Source organism: Phyllostomus hastatus, unplaced genomic scaffold, assembly GCF_019186645.2.
Source record: "Phyllostomus hastatus isolate PE091 unplaced genomic scaffold, TTU_PhHast_1.1 phas_contig_210, whole genome shotgun sequence".
Classification (NCBI taxonomy): Eukaryota; Metazoa; Chordata; class Mammalia; order Chiroptera; family Phyllostomidae; genus Phyllostomus; species Phyllostomus hastatus.
The window spans coordinates 29,846,149-29,860,145 of NW_025333737.1; the positions used below are offsets into that span (position 1 = coordinate 29,846,149).

At 49.0% G+C, this 13,997-nt stretch overlaps 1 protein-coding gene across 1 annotated transcript; it reads right to left on the reverse strand.

Annotated features, from left to right (window-relative positions):
- Positions 1–260: 260 nt before the first annotated feature.
- Positions 261–13,414, reverse strand: KRT23 (keratin 23). Its single transcript, XM_045836966.1, has 8 exons — positions 12,949–13,414; positions 8,097–8,179; positions 7,236–7,392; positions 6,020–6,181; positions 5,808–5,930; positions 2,849–3,069; positions 1,985–2,016; positions 261–646 (listed from the first exon to the last, which is right to left on the reverse strand). Exons 1-8 carry the CDS (start codon positions 13,342–13,344, stop codon positions 552–554), a joined length of 1,269 nt encoding a protein of 422 aa, XP_045692922.1. The 5' UTR covers positions 13,345–13,414; the 3' UTR covers positions 261–551.
- Positions 13,415–13,997: the final 583 nt, after the last annotated feature.

Sequence of the window (13,997 nt, forward strand, 5' to 3'; positions counted from 1 at the left end):
TGAGGCTTTCTGAGTCACCCTCTCTCTGTCCCCCCACCCCCCGCCTTCCTGCTGGCAGAAGTCTCGAGAAGCTCACGAGCCACGTCTTGTCCCCTAAGTGGCCTGGCTGCCGGGTGACACTCCACCGGGTGTTTGGCTGCTGTGGGCGTGTTCGGAGCCTTCAGGTGCCCCTGGATCTTTTATGGACAATGCTCTGGGTGTCCCCTGTCAGGAGGGGACCACGGGGTCTTATCTTGCCTTATGACAGAAAAAAGACAGGATACAGCTGGTATGGAGGTTTATTGGCTACAAAACAGATATGCAACAATGGGAATTGGAAGACTGCGGTAGCAAAGTAATGCTTTAAGCTCGTGAACTCATGTTCTGGTTCAAAAAGATCAGCAGTGGACTGAGATCACTATGGAATGTCTGGTGAGAGTGTCACAGAGGAAAAAGGCTGCTGAGTTTGATGACGCCAAGGGCCCCTCTTAGGACTCACCCACTGGTGTCTGGGCAGGGGCTGTCTGTGGCGGGAAAAGTGTTTGTACAACAGGCAGAAACTTTTATGAGCCTCATGCGCACTTCTGGATCTCGTTCACTTGAGAATAAATGATCCTTCCGTTGATGCTCTCCCGTGTGATGGCCTTGATCTTCGGAGCTGCAGACGCTGAGGAGAAGAGCAATGACGCGGTCACGTTCAGGCTCCCCCACCATCTGAATGCTCCCCGTGCCTCCCACAGGGTCCCTGGGCGGCGCGGCCGTCTCCGCTGGAGTGAAAGGGACCTCACCAAGGGAGGTCATTCTTGCGCCATGTCTTAGAGGTCAAGGCCTTCATCCTAGGCATGCCTGATACAGGGTCGTCACGGACCACAAGCACTCGGGGGTCCTGGCTGCTCACGGGGCCTTGTAGCACTTGCAGGACAGATTCTGTGGGCGCAGAGAGCACTACCGGCTGTTCTGGGCACCTCGTTTTACAGTCTAGCCAGCATGCCACGTGGGGCGTGGCAAGATGGCAGTGGTGTTTATTACGATCACAGTGTTCAAAGACAAGACTCAGTGGAATGAGTGCTTTGTTGACACATCAACAGACTGATTCTAAACCAGAGGGAAGAACTGAAGCCATTAATGGAGGTGCAGGGAGAACTTGGGTACAGTCGAACTCTCCAACAGTAGATTGGGCCACCTCCCCAGTAAGGGGCCCCCCACCCCTGGGCATGGCTAAGGAGAGGCTGAAGGACCACCTGTGGCATCTGGCAGAGGGCCAGCTGTCACACTAGCTGTTCTGTGACGTATGCTTGAACTCGGATTCTCGGAAGCCCTAACGCCCTAGGACACTGTTGCCACAAACTCATCACAAAGCGCCACTCATTCCAGGCTGGGTTCTCGGAATTTTCTCTGTGAGATGTTCAAGGCATTCTGAGAACGTCGAGTTCCCAGGCCAGAGGTGTTTGGGAACGCCGGGCTAAACCAAGCGGAACTATTATTGTTGCTTCTTTCTCTCTCTCGTTCCTTTCCCTCACTGAAAAGTGCCTTTTCAACCCTAGTTTCACCCTGAACACCCCGAACCACAGCACGGCTCTTCCCAGAGAGGGCGAGCCCGGTCTGGTCACGGAGCACGCCTTGCATAGCACACAAGGACAATCTCACAGGACACTAATGGTCAACAGAATGTCGTCGGGAAATTACGTGAAACTATTTCCTTGTATGTTCCCAGCAGCTTAGTAAACAGATCCCATTATTTGACAAAGATATAATAGTATGAATGATTATTTTTATCTACTGCTTGCAAAGAGCTGTCATATATATATTGCTGAGGACAATATTCAGAACTCACTTAGTTCTGTTTTATGTCTTTTTTTAATTAAAAATTCGTTGCCATTTGGGAGTAAAAAAACTGAACACAGGACATTTGGGAGCACACTAAAGATTATGAATGCTACAGAGCGGATAGATGTGCTGATTTATTTTTTAAAAATAGATTCAAACAATGAAGAAGTTTTTTTACCTTTCATGCTCAGCTCAGAATCCTCCGTTGCCCTATAAAAGCGATAAAGAGTAATGCTCATTTCAGTGTTGGCAATAATCACAGAAACTTCTTATGCTGAACTAGCTTCCTCTGCCTGCTTGTCAGTCTGCACCTCTTTAATGAGGATGATTGTCTGAATTAGTCTCAAGGTCATGAGCCCATGACAGAACGCCCCTGGACCCAGAAGGCAGTGAGTACCACCCGCCGCTCCCCCCGCGGTCAGAGAAGTTTCGTGAGCCGCTCCCACCCTCCCAGCCACTGCGGGCTTCTCCTTCCTTCATCGGGGTCCTCTCCAGGGCCTGGCTCTGAACCTGGGGCTTCTTGATGACTTTATGTATTTTTAAAAAACTTACAACCCTTTCTCTTAGTCATGGAATGAATGTGTCCTTTTTGTGGACAGCTGTTGTTATTTCCCGAGGTGGTCAGAAAGAACATTGAAAACCTAGATCCCTCAAAATCTCTTATGAATCTCTTCTTGCTGTCAGGCTAAAACATCCTCCCAACCTTCTTCTTCTTCTTTTTTTTTTTTTTTTGGAGCCCAAATTGTGTGCATTCCCACTGGGAAACGCTAGAACCAGACCTTCTTGGTGGTTTCTCTCCAGAGATGTTAATACCTCAATTTCAACGGTTGACCTCTGATCTCAGAGTCCTGGGAGTGATCTCTGATTAATGCACACTTGCTGCTTAACAAACTGCAACCTGATCTAATATCTTCAGGAGAAATTCAACACAACCCTTTTCGCTCTAGAGCGATGGCCGCTGGCGGAACCATAAGGTGGGCGTGCGTACGCACGGGAGCTGGGTGCCCTTCGCGTCCGCCACCGCCAGCCTTGCCTTCCTTACCCTTGGCTCTCCCCCTCCAGGAGCCGGCGGTAGGTGGCGATTTCCTTCTCCAGGTGGGTTTTGATGCCCAGAAGGACCTTGTGCTCGCTGTTCTGCCGCTCCAGGTCACAGTGCAGCTGTATCAATTCCTCCTCGTAGCGGGAGATGACCTGCTGCATGTCCCGGAGCTGGCAGGAGTACCGGCACTGGGTCTCCGATAGCGTGTTTTCTAGAGCAGATTTCTGAAAGAGGAAATGGTGTTTCTGGCATTAACGGACTGACGGCTTCCTCGATTCCATAATGTGTGCTTGCTGCTTGAGGAGTTCAAACACCCCGATCCTCATTGGGGTGTCTCGGTGGCAGCTGGGGATGCAAAGAGGAGAAGCAGCCTGGCTCATGGGTTCGGGACTTGGGTCGTCAGGAGGTGGGCAGAGTCTGGACCTTTGAAGCCCATTTTCCTGGCGTGACACCTCTGTGTCGGGGTTCTCTCGGCATCTCCGCTGCACCCCTGTAGCGTTTATGGTTTATGCCGCTCACTTGGGGCTGGGCGTGTGCTGCCTGCCCTGATCTGCTCCTTCCCTCCTTACGCCGCCTTCTGTCTCCGGCCAGGTCGAAAACGCCTGGCGGGAAACAGCAACCGGGACTGCTGTCCCTTCGCATCTTCCGAGAGTGGTCTCGAGTAGGGACGCCGGATCAAATGGGGGGCGCCTGTGAAATTTGCATTTCAGATGCACGGGTAGTTTTTTAGTACACGTGTGTCCTAAATATTGCCTCAATGTCACATGGGACATACTTATACTAAAAACACCCTGTTATGTATCTGAAATTCAAATTTTACTGACTGTCCTGTGTTTTGATTGGGTAAATCTGGCAACCCTCATTGCAAACAGTGCTTTTTGATCATGACAATGGTGACATGTGGTCATCATTGAGGGAATTGTGAAAGCTGCAAACTGAAGGTGCCGGGCCGGCATACAGAGAACTGAGTCGAAGTCCCCGTTGTGTCTGGGCTCACCGCCTGCTCCTCAGGGGCACGCAACTTTGACCTTAAAGTGGGACTCGAACAGCCCTGGGCACCCTCGCATCTCACAGCTGCTGGCACTCAGGGGCCTTCAGAGCTCCTGGCCCTGAAACCAGATGTCCCTGGTCTGGAGACTGTCCTGTTCCCCCAGAGGGGAATTCTTGTCTGTCCTCAAACCTCCGACTTCCCCGTCCTTTCTCCCAGCCCACACCCTCGCTCCTTATGTCTCTGGGAAATGAAAGTCATGAGCAGAAAACGCCCACAGACTCCCACCATCACCCCCACCCCCACTCCCGGACCTGTGTCCGGGCCCCCGGTTCCCTCCAGTCATGCGGGCAATCGCCTGCCTTCCCGCATCATCCCCGTTTTCCTCTCGGCTAAGTCGTTCCCACCAGCTTCCAGACAGAACGGGTTCTCCCACCTTCACAGTTTTCTCACATGGATCCACACCTACCTTTAGCTGTCATCCGATTTCTCTGCTCTCCTTCACCTACACCCACAATAAAGCCCCTTAAAGGGTTGTCTGCACCTGTGGTTTCAAATGTCTCTTGACCTCCCTCCACGGGTCAAGACTACATAGCCTGGCTCCTTGTTACCCATGGCCTCCTCTCCCCTTCCCTCTCCCCTCTCCCCCTTCCCGCCTCTCTTCTCCTCTCCTTTCTCCTTCTTCCCTTTGTTCACTCATTGTTCCGCCAGGTTGGCCTCCTCGCTGTTCCTCCAGCCCATCAGACACACTGGTGCCTCGTAGCTTTTGCATTAGCTGTTCCCCTCCACCTGGAGCCCCCAGGGCCCCCAACACGTAACGCCCCTCCTTACCACCTGTACGCTTTTGCTCAGCTGTCCCCTTGGCAGTAAAACCCTTCCTGACCACCTGGTTTACAATGGGAGCTCCTCGCCCTGGCACCGCTCACCTCTCCCGTGCTTTATTTACTGGCAGCGCTCTCTCCATCTTACGTATTACATAGTTCATGCATTCATGGTCTACTATTGTGCTAGAACATAAAAACCTTTTATTATTGAATCCTTGGTGCATAGAATAGTGTCATATAGTAAAATGCATGAAAATGATCTAAATGCCTTGCTGACTTGCATGGTTGTTGTGAAATACTGTGTATTAAAATGTTTTAAGAGCTGTAAAATACTCTAATTATTTCTGTGTACACTGTTATTACCTTGACAGTGCAGATTTTAAATGTCTGTTCATCATCACTGATTCGTAAAACATAACAGTAATATACCATGTGCACCTGCAACAGAATGAACTAATAGTTTCTCCCCAAGACCAAGGGCAGAGGCGCACTCGGGCATGATATTGATGAATGATTAGAAGATTCAGATGGATTTTCCTCAATGACTTTTGAGTGCTTACGACATGGATGCACAGCATTTTACTAAAAACCGTGGAGCTCATGGAAGGGACCGAGACACAAGAACTAATGGTTTGCTGGGTAATGAGACACGCACAGTGACCAGAGCAGGGCTCCGGCGTCAGCCGGCCACAGAACGTCCTTTCGTGAGGGTTCTGAGAGGGGCAGCCTGCTTGTAAGCAAAGGGAGCCCTGATAGAGACTGGGAGGGGCCTAAGGCTGCTCTGCCCCCAAAAGATCACGTGGGTTCACCGCTGCCTGAGCTGTGTGACCTTGGCCAGTTCACTTCGCATCTGGAGCTTGGTTTCTTCATCTCATCTGAAGTGGGGACACTGAGACCGACCGGGAAAGGTTAGTGTGAGGACTGATGACACTTAATATAACGAACTCCCAAGCCCACCGCCTGACACAATGCGGACATTCAACCAATGGTAGGTAGCTCTTATTACTATTCTTATCACGAATACCTTGGATGGTAAGTGGGGAATGAAAGATGTCTCAAGGGAGCTGGGGAGGTGGGCCCCAGGGAAAGGACAAGGGGGGCTTTGTGGGGGAGGTGGTGCCCGCCTCAGGGTTTTCCCGCTCAGACTCACCCTGTTGCGCTGGGCCTGCAAGTCGATCTCCAGGGCCTGGAAAGTGCGCTTCAGCTCGTGGGCGTTGCTCTGGTTGCCCCGCACAGCAGTGGGGCCGGCGGTCTCCTGGGCCAGGGCTGCGGACTGTGAGACCAAGCACAGAGCGGAGGCGTTGGCACGGGACCACACGGAGACGGCGGGACCTTTGGGAAGTTCGGGCCCCTTCCTTTTACCTGCTCCTTATACCAGGCATCCAGTTCTCGATGCTTCTTCTTTATCATTGACTCATATTCCTGCCTCATATCTTCCAGGATCTTAACCAGATCTTCCCCTGGGTTTTTATCCACCTTCACGTTGACCTTGAAGTCATTTGGCCCATGCTGTTCCTCCATTTCCTGTTTGATAACAGAGAAAGAAAAGGAATTGGCTGTGACGATCAGAAGGAAGTGTGTTGACCAGCAGCAATTAATGGATGTTTTAAAAATTCAGCTCATGTGGTCACTATGCTATCACTGGTTTGGTGTGGCTCCTCAGTTACCTTAGTTATTCATTATTGATGACAAAACATATGCATATCTTCCTCTTATGCTTTTACTATAAAATAAAGAATAGGACCAGACAGGCAATTGAATGGCTTCTATGATTGCTGACTTCATCCTTGGTTGGCAATGTTTTAGCAAGAATTATGCTTGCACAGTGTGCAAAGTACTCTTTAGGGAGTAGTCACGGGGGAAGTGATGGCCCAGTGAAGAAGGTGGGCATCTCAGGACAGAGCCCAGAGATCTCGGGAAGCGGTTCAGTGATCCACAGCCAACAGCTGTAGAGGCTTTTAAAGCCCCACCAGTGCCTTGGGATTCTGTAGGGCTGGCCCCCACGGGGTACCGGGAAAACCAAGAAACCACGGGAAAGGTTTAACTGACAGTCATGGTCTAACCGGCTTTGGTATTCACAATCGATTCCGTTTGCCTAAAATAGGGATTGTTTTCTTATCATTTTATCAAAGTCTTGGGGCTTTTGATGGATGGTGACTTCTCAAAAGGTGGTTAAATGTTTCTGGAAATTAGGATTCTTAATTTTTGGCACTAGTCATACATAGCTCGGCTGGTAGCAGGTTCTCTTTACTCTCTCGCCCCTCGGCTTGCTGCACATTGGGTCCATGACGGCAGTTCAGCCTCTCACGCTTATTCCTACAGTATCGTGTTAACACACGGATCTAGGTAAACATCGCATGCTAAAATTGTCGACCCAGCTACTGTTAATCGTGACTCTATTCTGGCTGTCTGACTCTATTCTTGGAATTGGAAAAACTAGATGTTAATATGGGTTCTCGTGATTATTTAGGTTGAAGGGCTATAGAACCAGCCTAGAGAGGGTCGTTTTTTCTGCAGCGGCTGAATCACCTAAAACGTGCGCACTAGGGGCCGTGTCAGAGATTCGGGGGAGTCCCACCTGCTCATGGCGCTTCTTCATGAGGATGAGCTCCTTCCTCATCCCCTCGACTTCCTGTTCCAGGTCTGTGGTGACGATGGTCAGGTCGTCCAAGATCTTCCGGAGAGCCTCGACTTCGATTTCCAAGTCTTTCTTGAAGGAGTGTTCGTTTTCGTACCTTTGGTTGGGAGGAAGGAAAGAGGATACTTCTTGTTGGAAGGCCGTGGTCTTTGTAAGGATTCACCTTTGCTTAGAGGTGACTTTGTAGGTTTAATGGTAGCAAAGTAATACGTGCTGTTTACCCTTTGCATGTCTCTGTCATGCGTGTTTTTCTGCAATGGTGACTCAGTGCTCTTTTTTTAAAAAATAATAAACAGCCATGTGCCCGTCACCTAAATTTAGCAGCCATTAACATTTTACCATACTTGCTTCATTTGCATTCCATTCTGTATTTTAAAGTAAATTGTAGACATGGCATTTCACCCCTAAATGCTTCAGAATGCATCTGTTAAAGACATTTTTTCTTAACAGATGTATAATTAATGAAATAAGCATAATAATGTTACTGTACTTAGCACATTAAAAACAATTTCTTAATATCATCTAATTCTTGGCTCATGTTCAAATGTTCTTACAGCAGAAAGTGTGTTTTACTCTCTGATTTATTTAAACTAGGGTCCGATCAAATGTTTATTCTTGTTATGCCTTTTCGATATATTTTGTATGATTTTTACATGCGGTTAATGGTAAGATAAGTTTCCCTTCTGAAAAAAAACAAAAACAAAAATAAGAACCACCCAAAAGACAAAACAAAAGAAAAACAAAATACCCCCGTCCTCCCCCTCCCTGCCCTCCCCCCTGCACCGCGGAGACGGAACTCACTTGAGGCCGAAGTCGTCCACCGCCATCCTGGCGTTGTCGATGAGAAGCACGATCCGCGCGTTGCTCAGCTTGCCGTCCACTATCTGCAAAACACGCACCCAGAGCCCCTGCAGCGGGACGAGCCGCCCGGGAGGCTGCATTTCCGCCCGCTCGTCCCCTGGGTGTCTGATCGGTTAGCACAGGTGGCTCGTCTTTCTGGCAGTGGGACAATCAACAACACACATGCACTGAGCGCTTACTAGGTACAACGCATGAGAATGACTTCGTAGTAAAGGCACGGTCTGCACTTTCATTTTTGCATGCGGTTTTGACAGGCTGGGGCCGATGCAAGGACTGAAAGGGTGGCGCAGGGAGGGGAAGTTGTGTCGTTCAAAACGCCTTCCGGCTGTCCCGCCCTGTGGATACGTCTTACCGCTGCGCTTAAGCTTGTCCGCATGGAAGATGCAAAAGTGGTTTGGGTTCTGATCCTTTTCTTGTTGTGACTATTGGTGTGGCTTCTCTAAAGTAAAATAGTTGTTTTAGATGAACACAATTCTTCATTGTGATTGCATTCATGTTCCCGGTCTGTGACACCGAGCAAAGTATCGCTTGTTACAAAGGGTCACTGACATTAGTTTGTGAAACCAGTTTTAAATGTATTTCGTAATACACTTAAACTAATTTAAAATATATTTTACCATATTATGGTCATCCCATACCATAATTATTTTTTATGCAAAGTAACTATAGTCATATATGAAACTTGTAGGTATATGTTTGTCCATTTTTCTGTGATGAGAATGCCTCAAGTGGAGCTATGAAAATATTAAATGAAATAATTCTTTACCATCTAATGGAGCAGCTTAGTAAGCTTTGTGTTAAAGCCTCCGGTCAAAGACTTTCACTAGATGTTTATATGCTTTTTTACTTTAAAAAGGAAAATATTGTTCAAAATGTCTACCCAAGTAATTGCATGTACATACAGGGTTTGTAAGTCCTTCCAGGTGGTTATAACCGGAGAAAAAGAGCACATTCCATGTATGTCACTGTCTCCAGGAAAATTCGGTGGGTGATGCCCAGTGTCCAGAGTGTAACACTGCTTTTGTACCAACTACTGTGCTGAAGTAAGAACTGGGACTTTTTCTTTTTACTTCCTGTTATTGACCATGGGCATGAACTTGGTCCAGTCCCTCCACTCCCTGGGCTTCAATTCCGTCACCTGTTCAATAAGGAGTTTGTACTAGAAACAGGTGACCTCGGAGGTCATAGCTCCAAACTTCTGTAATTTATTTGGAGCTGGAGAATCCTGTGACATTCCCTTGTATGGATACAAATCATTGCTTTATTCAGAAAGAATTTTCTTAGGGCCAAGTTGTCCTTGAATACAAAGGCACCTTTTAAAAATCTGGTGCCATTCAAAGCTTCACTGGTTATCCGGAATTTGGTGTCACGAACACACAATAGCAGGATTCAGAGGTGGTGGCAGCGGCGGGCCTGGAACGTGAAGAGCAGGGCCTGGGGTCCTGCCCCAGCATCCCCGAGCGGAGTGAGCTGGCCAAGGGTCAGTTTCTTCTTCGTTCACAAAATGGCAATGCCAAGGCTTGCCATAGCCACTTCTCAGAGATTTATGAGAAGTAGATTAGAAGAGGTACAATAAAGGAATGTACAATCCTTAGCACTTTCTGGACATGCTGTAAACACTCTGAAAAATTAGTTGAAACCCAATTAGTTCAGACTTCTCTTCTTTAAAACCTAGCACTTTGGCAACTAGAGCCAATGTCTGCGTTGGATAAATCCCGATGTACACGGTGAGATGCATCCTCAGACTCTGTGTGCAGGGGAGGCAGCCAGGCTGGCTGCCCCTGTCCAACGTCTTTCTTCCCTTGGTGGGTTCCAAGTGGTGTTAGCGCGACTTCCTTTGCTCTAAAAGAGATTCTGTAGGTATTTCCTTCTTCCCTCGACAGTGCTTCTTAGGGACTTTCTTATCAAATGCTTTTCCCTGTTTGCATTGTCTAAGCTCATGGGAAATAAAAAGTAGCTCCATTCAAAAAGGCCTAGAGACCCTTAGGGTTAGCCTTAGTTGTACACTGAACTGTTGGTTGACATCTAGAGAAATCATTCACTACACACTCTGCAGAATAAAAAGTACCGTATGTAATGAGTTAAACTGATACTTTAGCCATTGCAAAGGCCACATCAGGACTCTGATCCCCCCAGCCAGCATTCTCATAGTACATGAGTGATGAGCTCTGAAAGGTACTTGATATCGAGCACATTTAAAAACTGAAACTATTTCCCATTGTTTGGGTTACTGATACGGTATTATGACACAGCCTCGATTTCTGAGATGGATTGAGAAATAATATATGAGGCATGGTTTTTGCATTGTGTGTTACAATGAATCACCTGGATGCTCCCCAAGGCCCTGAGTGAATTCCTTAGAAGACTCCAGTCGGTGTGTTAGTGCAGCATCGCTGCCCCAGGGTGCGCGATCTCCTCCCGGGGAGCGGGAAGTGGGATGTTTTATCGTGATCCCAAATGCCAAACAGAGTTCTACTGTGAGCCATCCTAATATCCCTTTATGCCCAGCTCTGTGTTTCAAAAGGAATGGATTCATTTTTGAACTCAATTGCTTATATTTAATATCCCTAAGGTGGGGGCAGGAGACTGCTGTATCTCCTGAGAACATTTCATCAGGGCCCAGGAGGGGGTCAGCCCCCGCTGGTTGCGGGACCTCGATGGGCCTCTGTTTTCCCAGCTGCACACGGGGGAGGTTGCGACAGATAGACGACCTCAACGTCAAAGAGCTGTTTTCTTCAAACACAGAGAAAACGTAACAAGTGAAGTAGGAAATCCAGAAGAGAGTGGAATTCGAAGCTGAAGGAGCTTCGGCTTCCTGTTTAATGTCAGAACCCAGGATCCAGGGCCGCTGGAAGGATGAGCAAGCTGCTCTCTCCTCGCCATTGGCCCCATTCGCGCCTCCCAGTTCCGCTGCGATGAATTCAGGCCGCCACTCGGTTTCAGCCTACCCATCTGTATATCGGGAATCAAATACCTGCTGCCCAGAATGAAACGGCGTGTAAGAGGTGTGAGTTGCCTAGTTAACAATGCAAATGCAATGCATTATCTTTATCAATGTGCAGTATCACGGTTGCATGCGGTAGGCAAGGCTAGTCAGCACCACACCGTATAGAAATCAAGGCCTTTGGAAACAAGCTTGGGCTGGAGTCCTGCTTCTGGCTCTTGTTTTTCTTTTTATTTCCTCCTCACCCGAGGATATTTTATGATTGATTTTAGAGAGAGAGGAAGGGAGGTGAGAGAGAGAGAGAGAGAGAGAATCATTGATGTGGGAGAGAAACATCGATCGGTTGCCTCTTCTTCGTGCCCCGACTAGAGATCTAACCCACAACCCAGGCATGTGCCCTGACTGGGAATCGAACCTGCAACCTTTTGGTGTACAGGACGACGCTCCAACCAGCTGAGCCACCTGGCCAGGACTAGAGCCTTTGGATTGCTACTTCACTCTTCTGAGCTCCAGTCTTTTCCCCAGGGCTGTGGTGAGAATTAAGTCAGATGCTACGGAACGCCTCCATCACTGCGGAAAACTCTGGGGTGGCACTGGTAAGTGCATTAAATACCCAACATGATGCCTGGGGTGCAGTAAGTGCTCACTAAACGTCTCCCTCCGCTTTTGCTGTCAGCGAATGAATGATTTGATCAGGCTGAAGCTTACATTTTTGGGGGGAGTTACAGTCTCAGCTGCCCATGTACAGAAGTCTTCTATTCCTTCTGTTCTAAAACCAAGGCAACTTTATGAATGAAAAAAAAATACGATGAGGTTTGTTGAGTCACCTTGTTTTTTCCTGTAAAGACAACCGTGTACTATGTAGTTAAGGTAATTACACAGTCAGTTATTAGGTTGATTATTCAATAATTAGGGTTTATTATGAGGACAGATTTATGTTATCTTGACTGGTCCTTCCTATATTCACGCAAGGCTGGCTGAGTGTTGAGAAATAATATCGTATAAATATCGGAAACCCGCGATGCCCTCTTTAGATGAGGTTAAATCACGATCCTGCAGGACATTTTCTGGGGCTGCTTTCCCCAGAGGGAAGTCGTGTAGCTTTGAGAACTAACTGACGAGAGGACCGGATTCCCTCTGCTCCCAGCCAATGGTGTGAGCGGTCCCAGAAAGTATAAGCTTCACTTTTAACACATTTGGTTGAAAAGCTACGTATTTTCTGAAGAAGTCTCCATAACACATCCTAACTCTAAGATTCCAACCATTATGCTCATTTTACTATTATTTTTTTCCTAGCAACATGCCGCTTTCAGAACTGTTAGCACCTAGAAACTCAGAACTTCTAGGAGACCCCGAGAAGGAGTGTCCTGGATGTCACAATGGTGGATCCACTCGTGGAGTGGCAGCCCTGAGATGTGACCTCCAGAATAGTACAGCTGGGCCTTTCTCTGCTGGGTCATCACAGTGCGGCCGGTTCTTTGTGGGGGGAGCTGAACCGAGGCGGTGAAAAAGCAAATACCCTCCTGTGCCTTGCGCCCTGAACAGGAGGAACGGACCCCAGCCTTTATCATTGCTGTCCCATCGCCGGATCTGAAGTGACCCTGGGCAGCAGCTGGTTGCCTTAGAATTTCCCCCCATAATTTATGTACAGAAGATGAAAGAAATAAAACAGACTTTCCTAAGTCCAAATTTAAGGTATAATAAGACAATATCCTCCATTGCCTTGTTCACAATTAGTTTGAGCTCTTTTGCCATTTTGCTGGCAATTGGCTTTTGCACTGATTTCTCGTTGCCCGGTTCCGTGCATGTGCACCCCCCTTCGAGTTCCAGGGTCGCCCAGAATCTTACCTGCTCTTGCAGGCTGCTGATGTTTTCCTCATGTTGGGAATAATCTTGCTTCCGGCCGGGGTCTCTCTGCTGATGCCATTTCAGGATGCGACTCTCCAGCTTCTCATTGGCCGCCTCCAGGGCGCGCACCTTGTCCAGGTAGGAGGCCAGGCGGTCGTTGAGGTTCTGCATCATTGCCTTCCCATTTCCTCCTAGGAGGGAGCTGCCTCTTTCCGACCCCCAAGACCCTCCAGGGGGCAGGCAGCTTGGCGAGGTGAAGGAAAGGGAGATGCGGACCCCCCCGGCACCCCCGTGGACGCTGGGAGCCCGGGGGAAGCCCCCTGGCTGACTCCAGCCGCCTCCTGGGCCGTGGAGGGAGCCGGAGGCGACGTGGCTGAAGCGGTGGCTGGAACTCATGGTCCCATCTGTGTGTGGGGCGGGGCTGGGCTCTGCTCTGCTGCCTGGCACCACGGGACTGAGCCGCCCCAGACTGCCCTGGATGGTTTTATGCCCTTTGCTGTGGGAGTTCCCTCCTCTGACAACTGTACCAACAAGATCGTATCATTGTGCAACAAGTGTTTCCTCTCGGTCCACCCCGAGGCGCCCGGGCCTCCACGCACTGTTGTTGTTGTTCGGAGCCGCACTGATACACCAGTTGTTTCTCCCTCCCAGCTGCAACCCGGAGGTGTGGCCCGCGACGACGTTAGGTGGGTGTTAGTCTCGGGTGTCTGTTTAATCTCCTGTGGAGCTCCTCCATTGTCTGTGCCTTTGAAAAGGGCTGATTAAAGTCCACAGAAGGCTTCTTGGGTGTAGGACAGAGTTGCCTTTAAAAAGTGGACAGTCAACGCACAGACACACAATCCCCTCCCCTCCAAATGAATCCCCACTCTAAAATGGGGGTGGGAGAGACCCCCGGGGGAAGGGCCAGGGCAGAACAGAATCTCAGGCCCCCAGAACACAAGCCCTCGTGCTGAGGAAACGGGGAATGGGGTGCGTACCCGACACCTTTGTGGCAGCCACTGTTGGATGGAAAGTAATTTCAAAGGAATCATTCTTAAGAGCAAACCCTC

What these genes read in the sequence shown, in the direction of transcription:
- KRT23 (XM_045836966.1), bottom strand. Translation starts at nt 13,344, where the DNA reads ATGAGTTCCAGCCACCGCTTCAGCCACGTCGCCTCCGGCTCCCTCCAC. An exon ending in ATGCCTGGTATAAGGAGCAG is followed by an intron (nt 5,931 to 6,019) that starts GTAAAAGGAAGG and finishes TTGGTCTCACAG; the next exon opens with TCCGCAGCCCTGGCCCAGGA. An exon ending in CTGGAGGGGGAGAGCCAAGG is followed by an intron (nt 2,017 to 2,848) that starts GTAAGGAAGGCA and finishes TCGCTTTTATAG; the next exon opens with GGCAACGGAGGATTCTGAGC.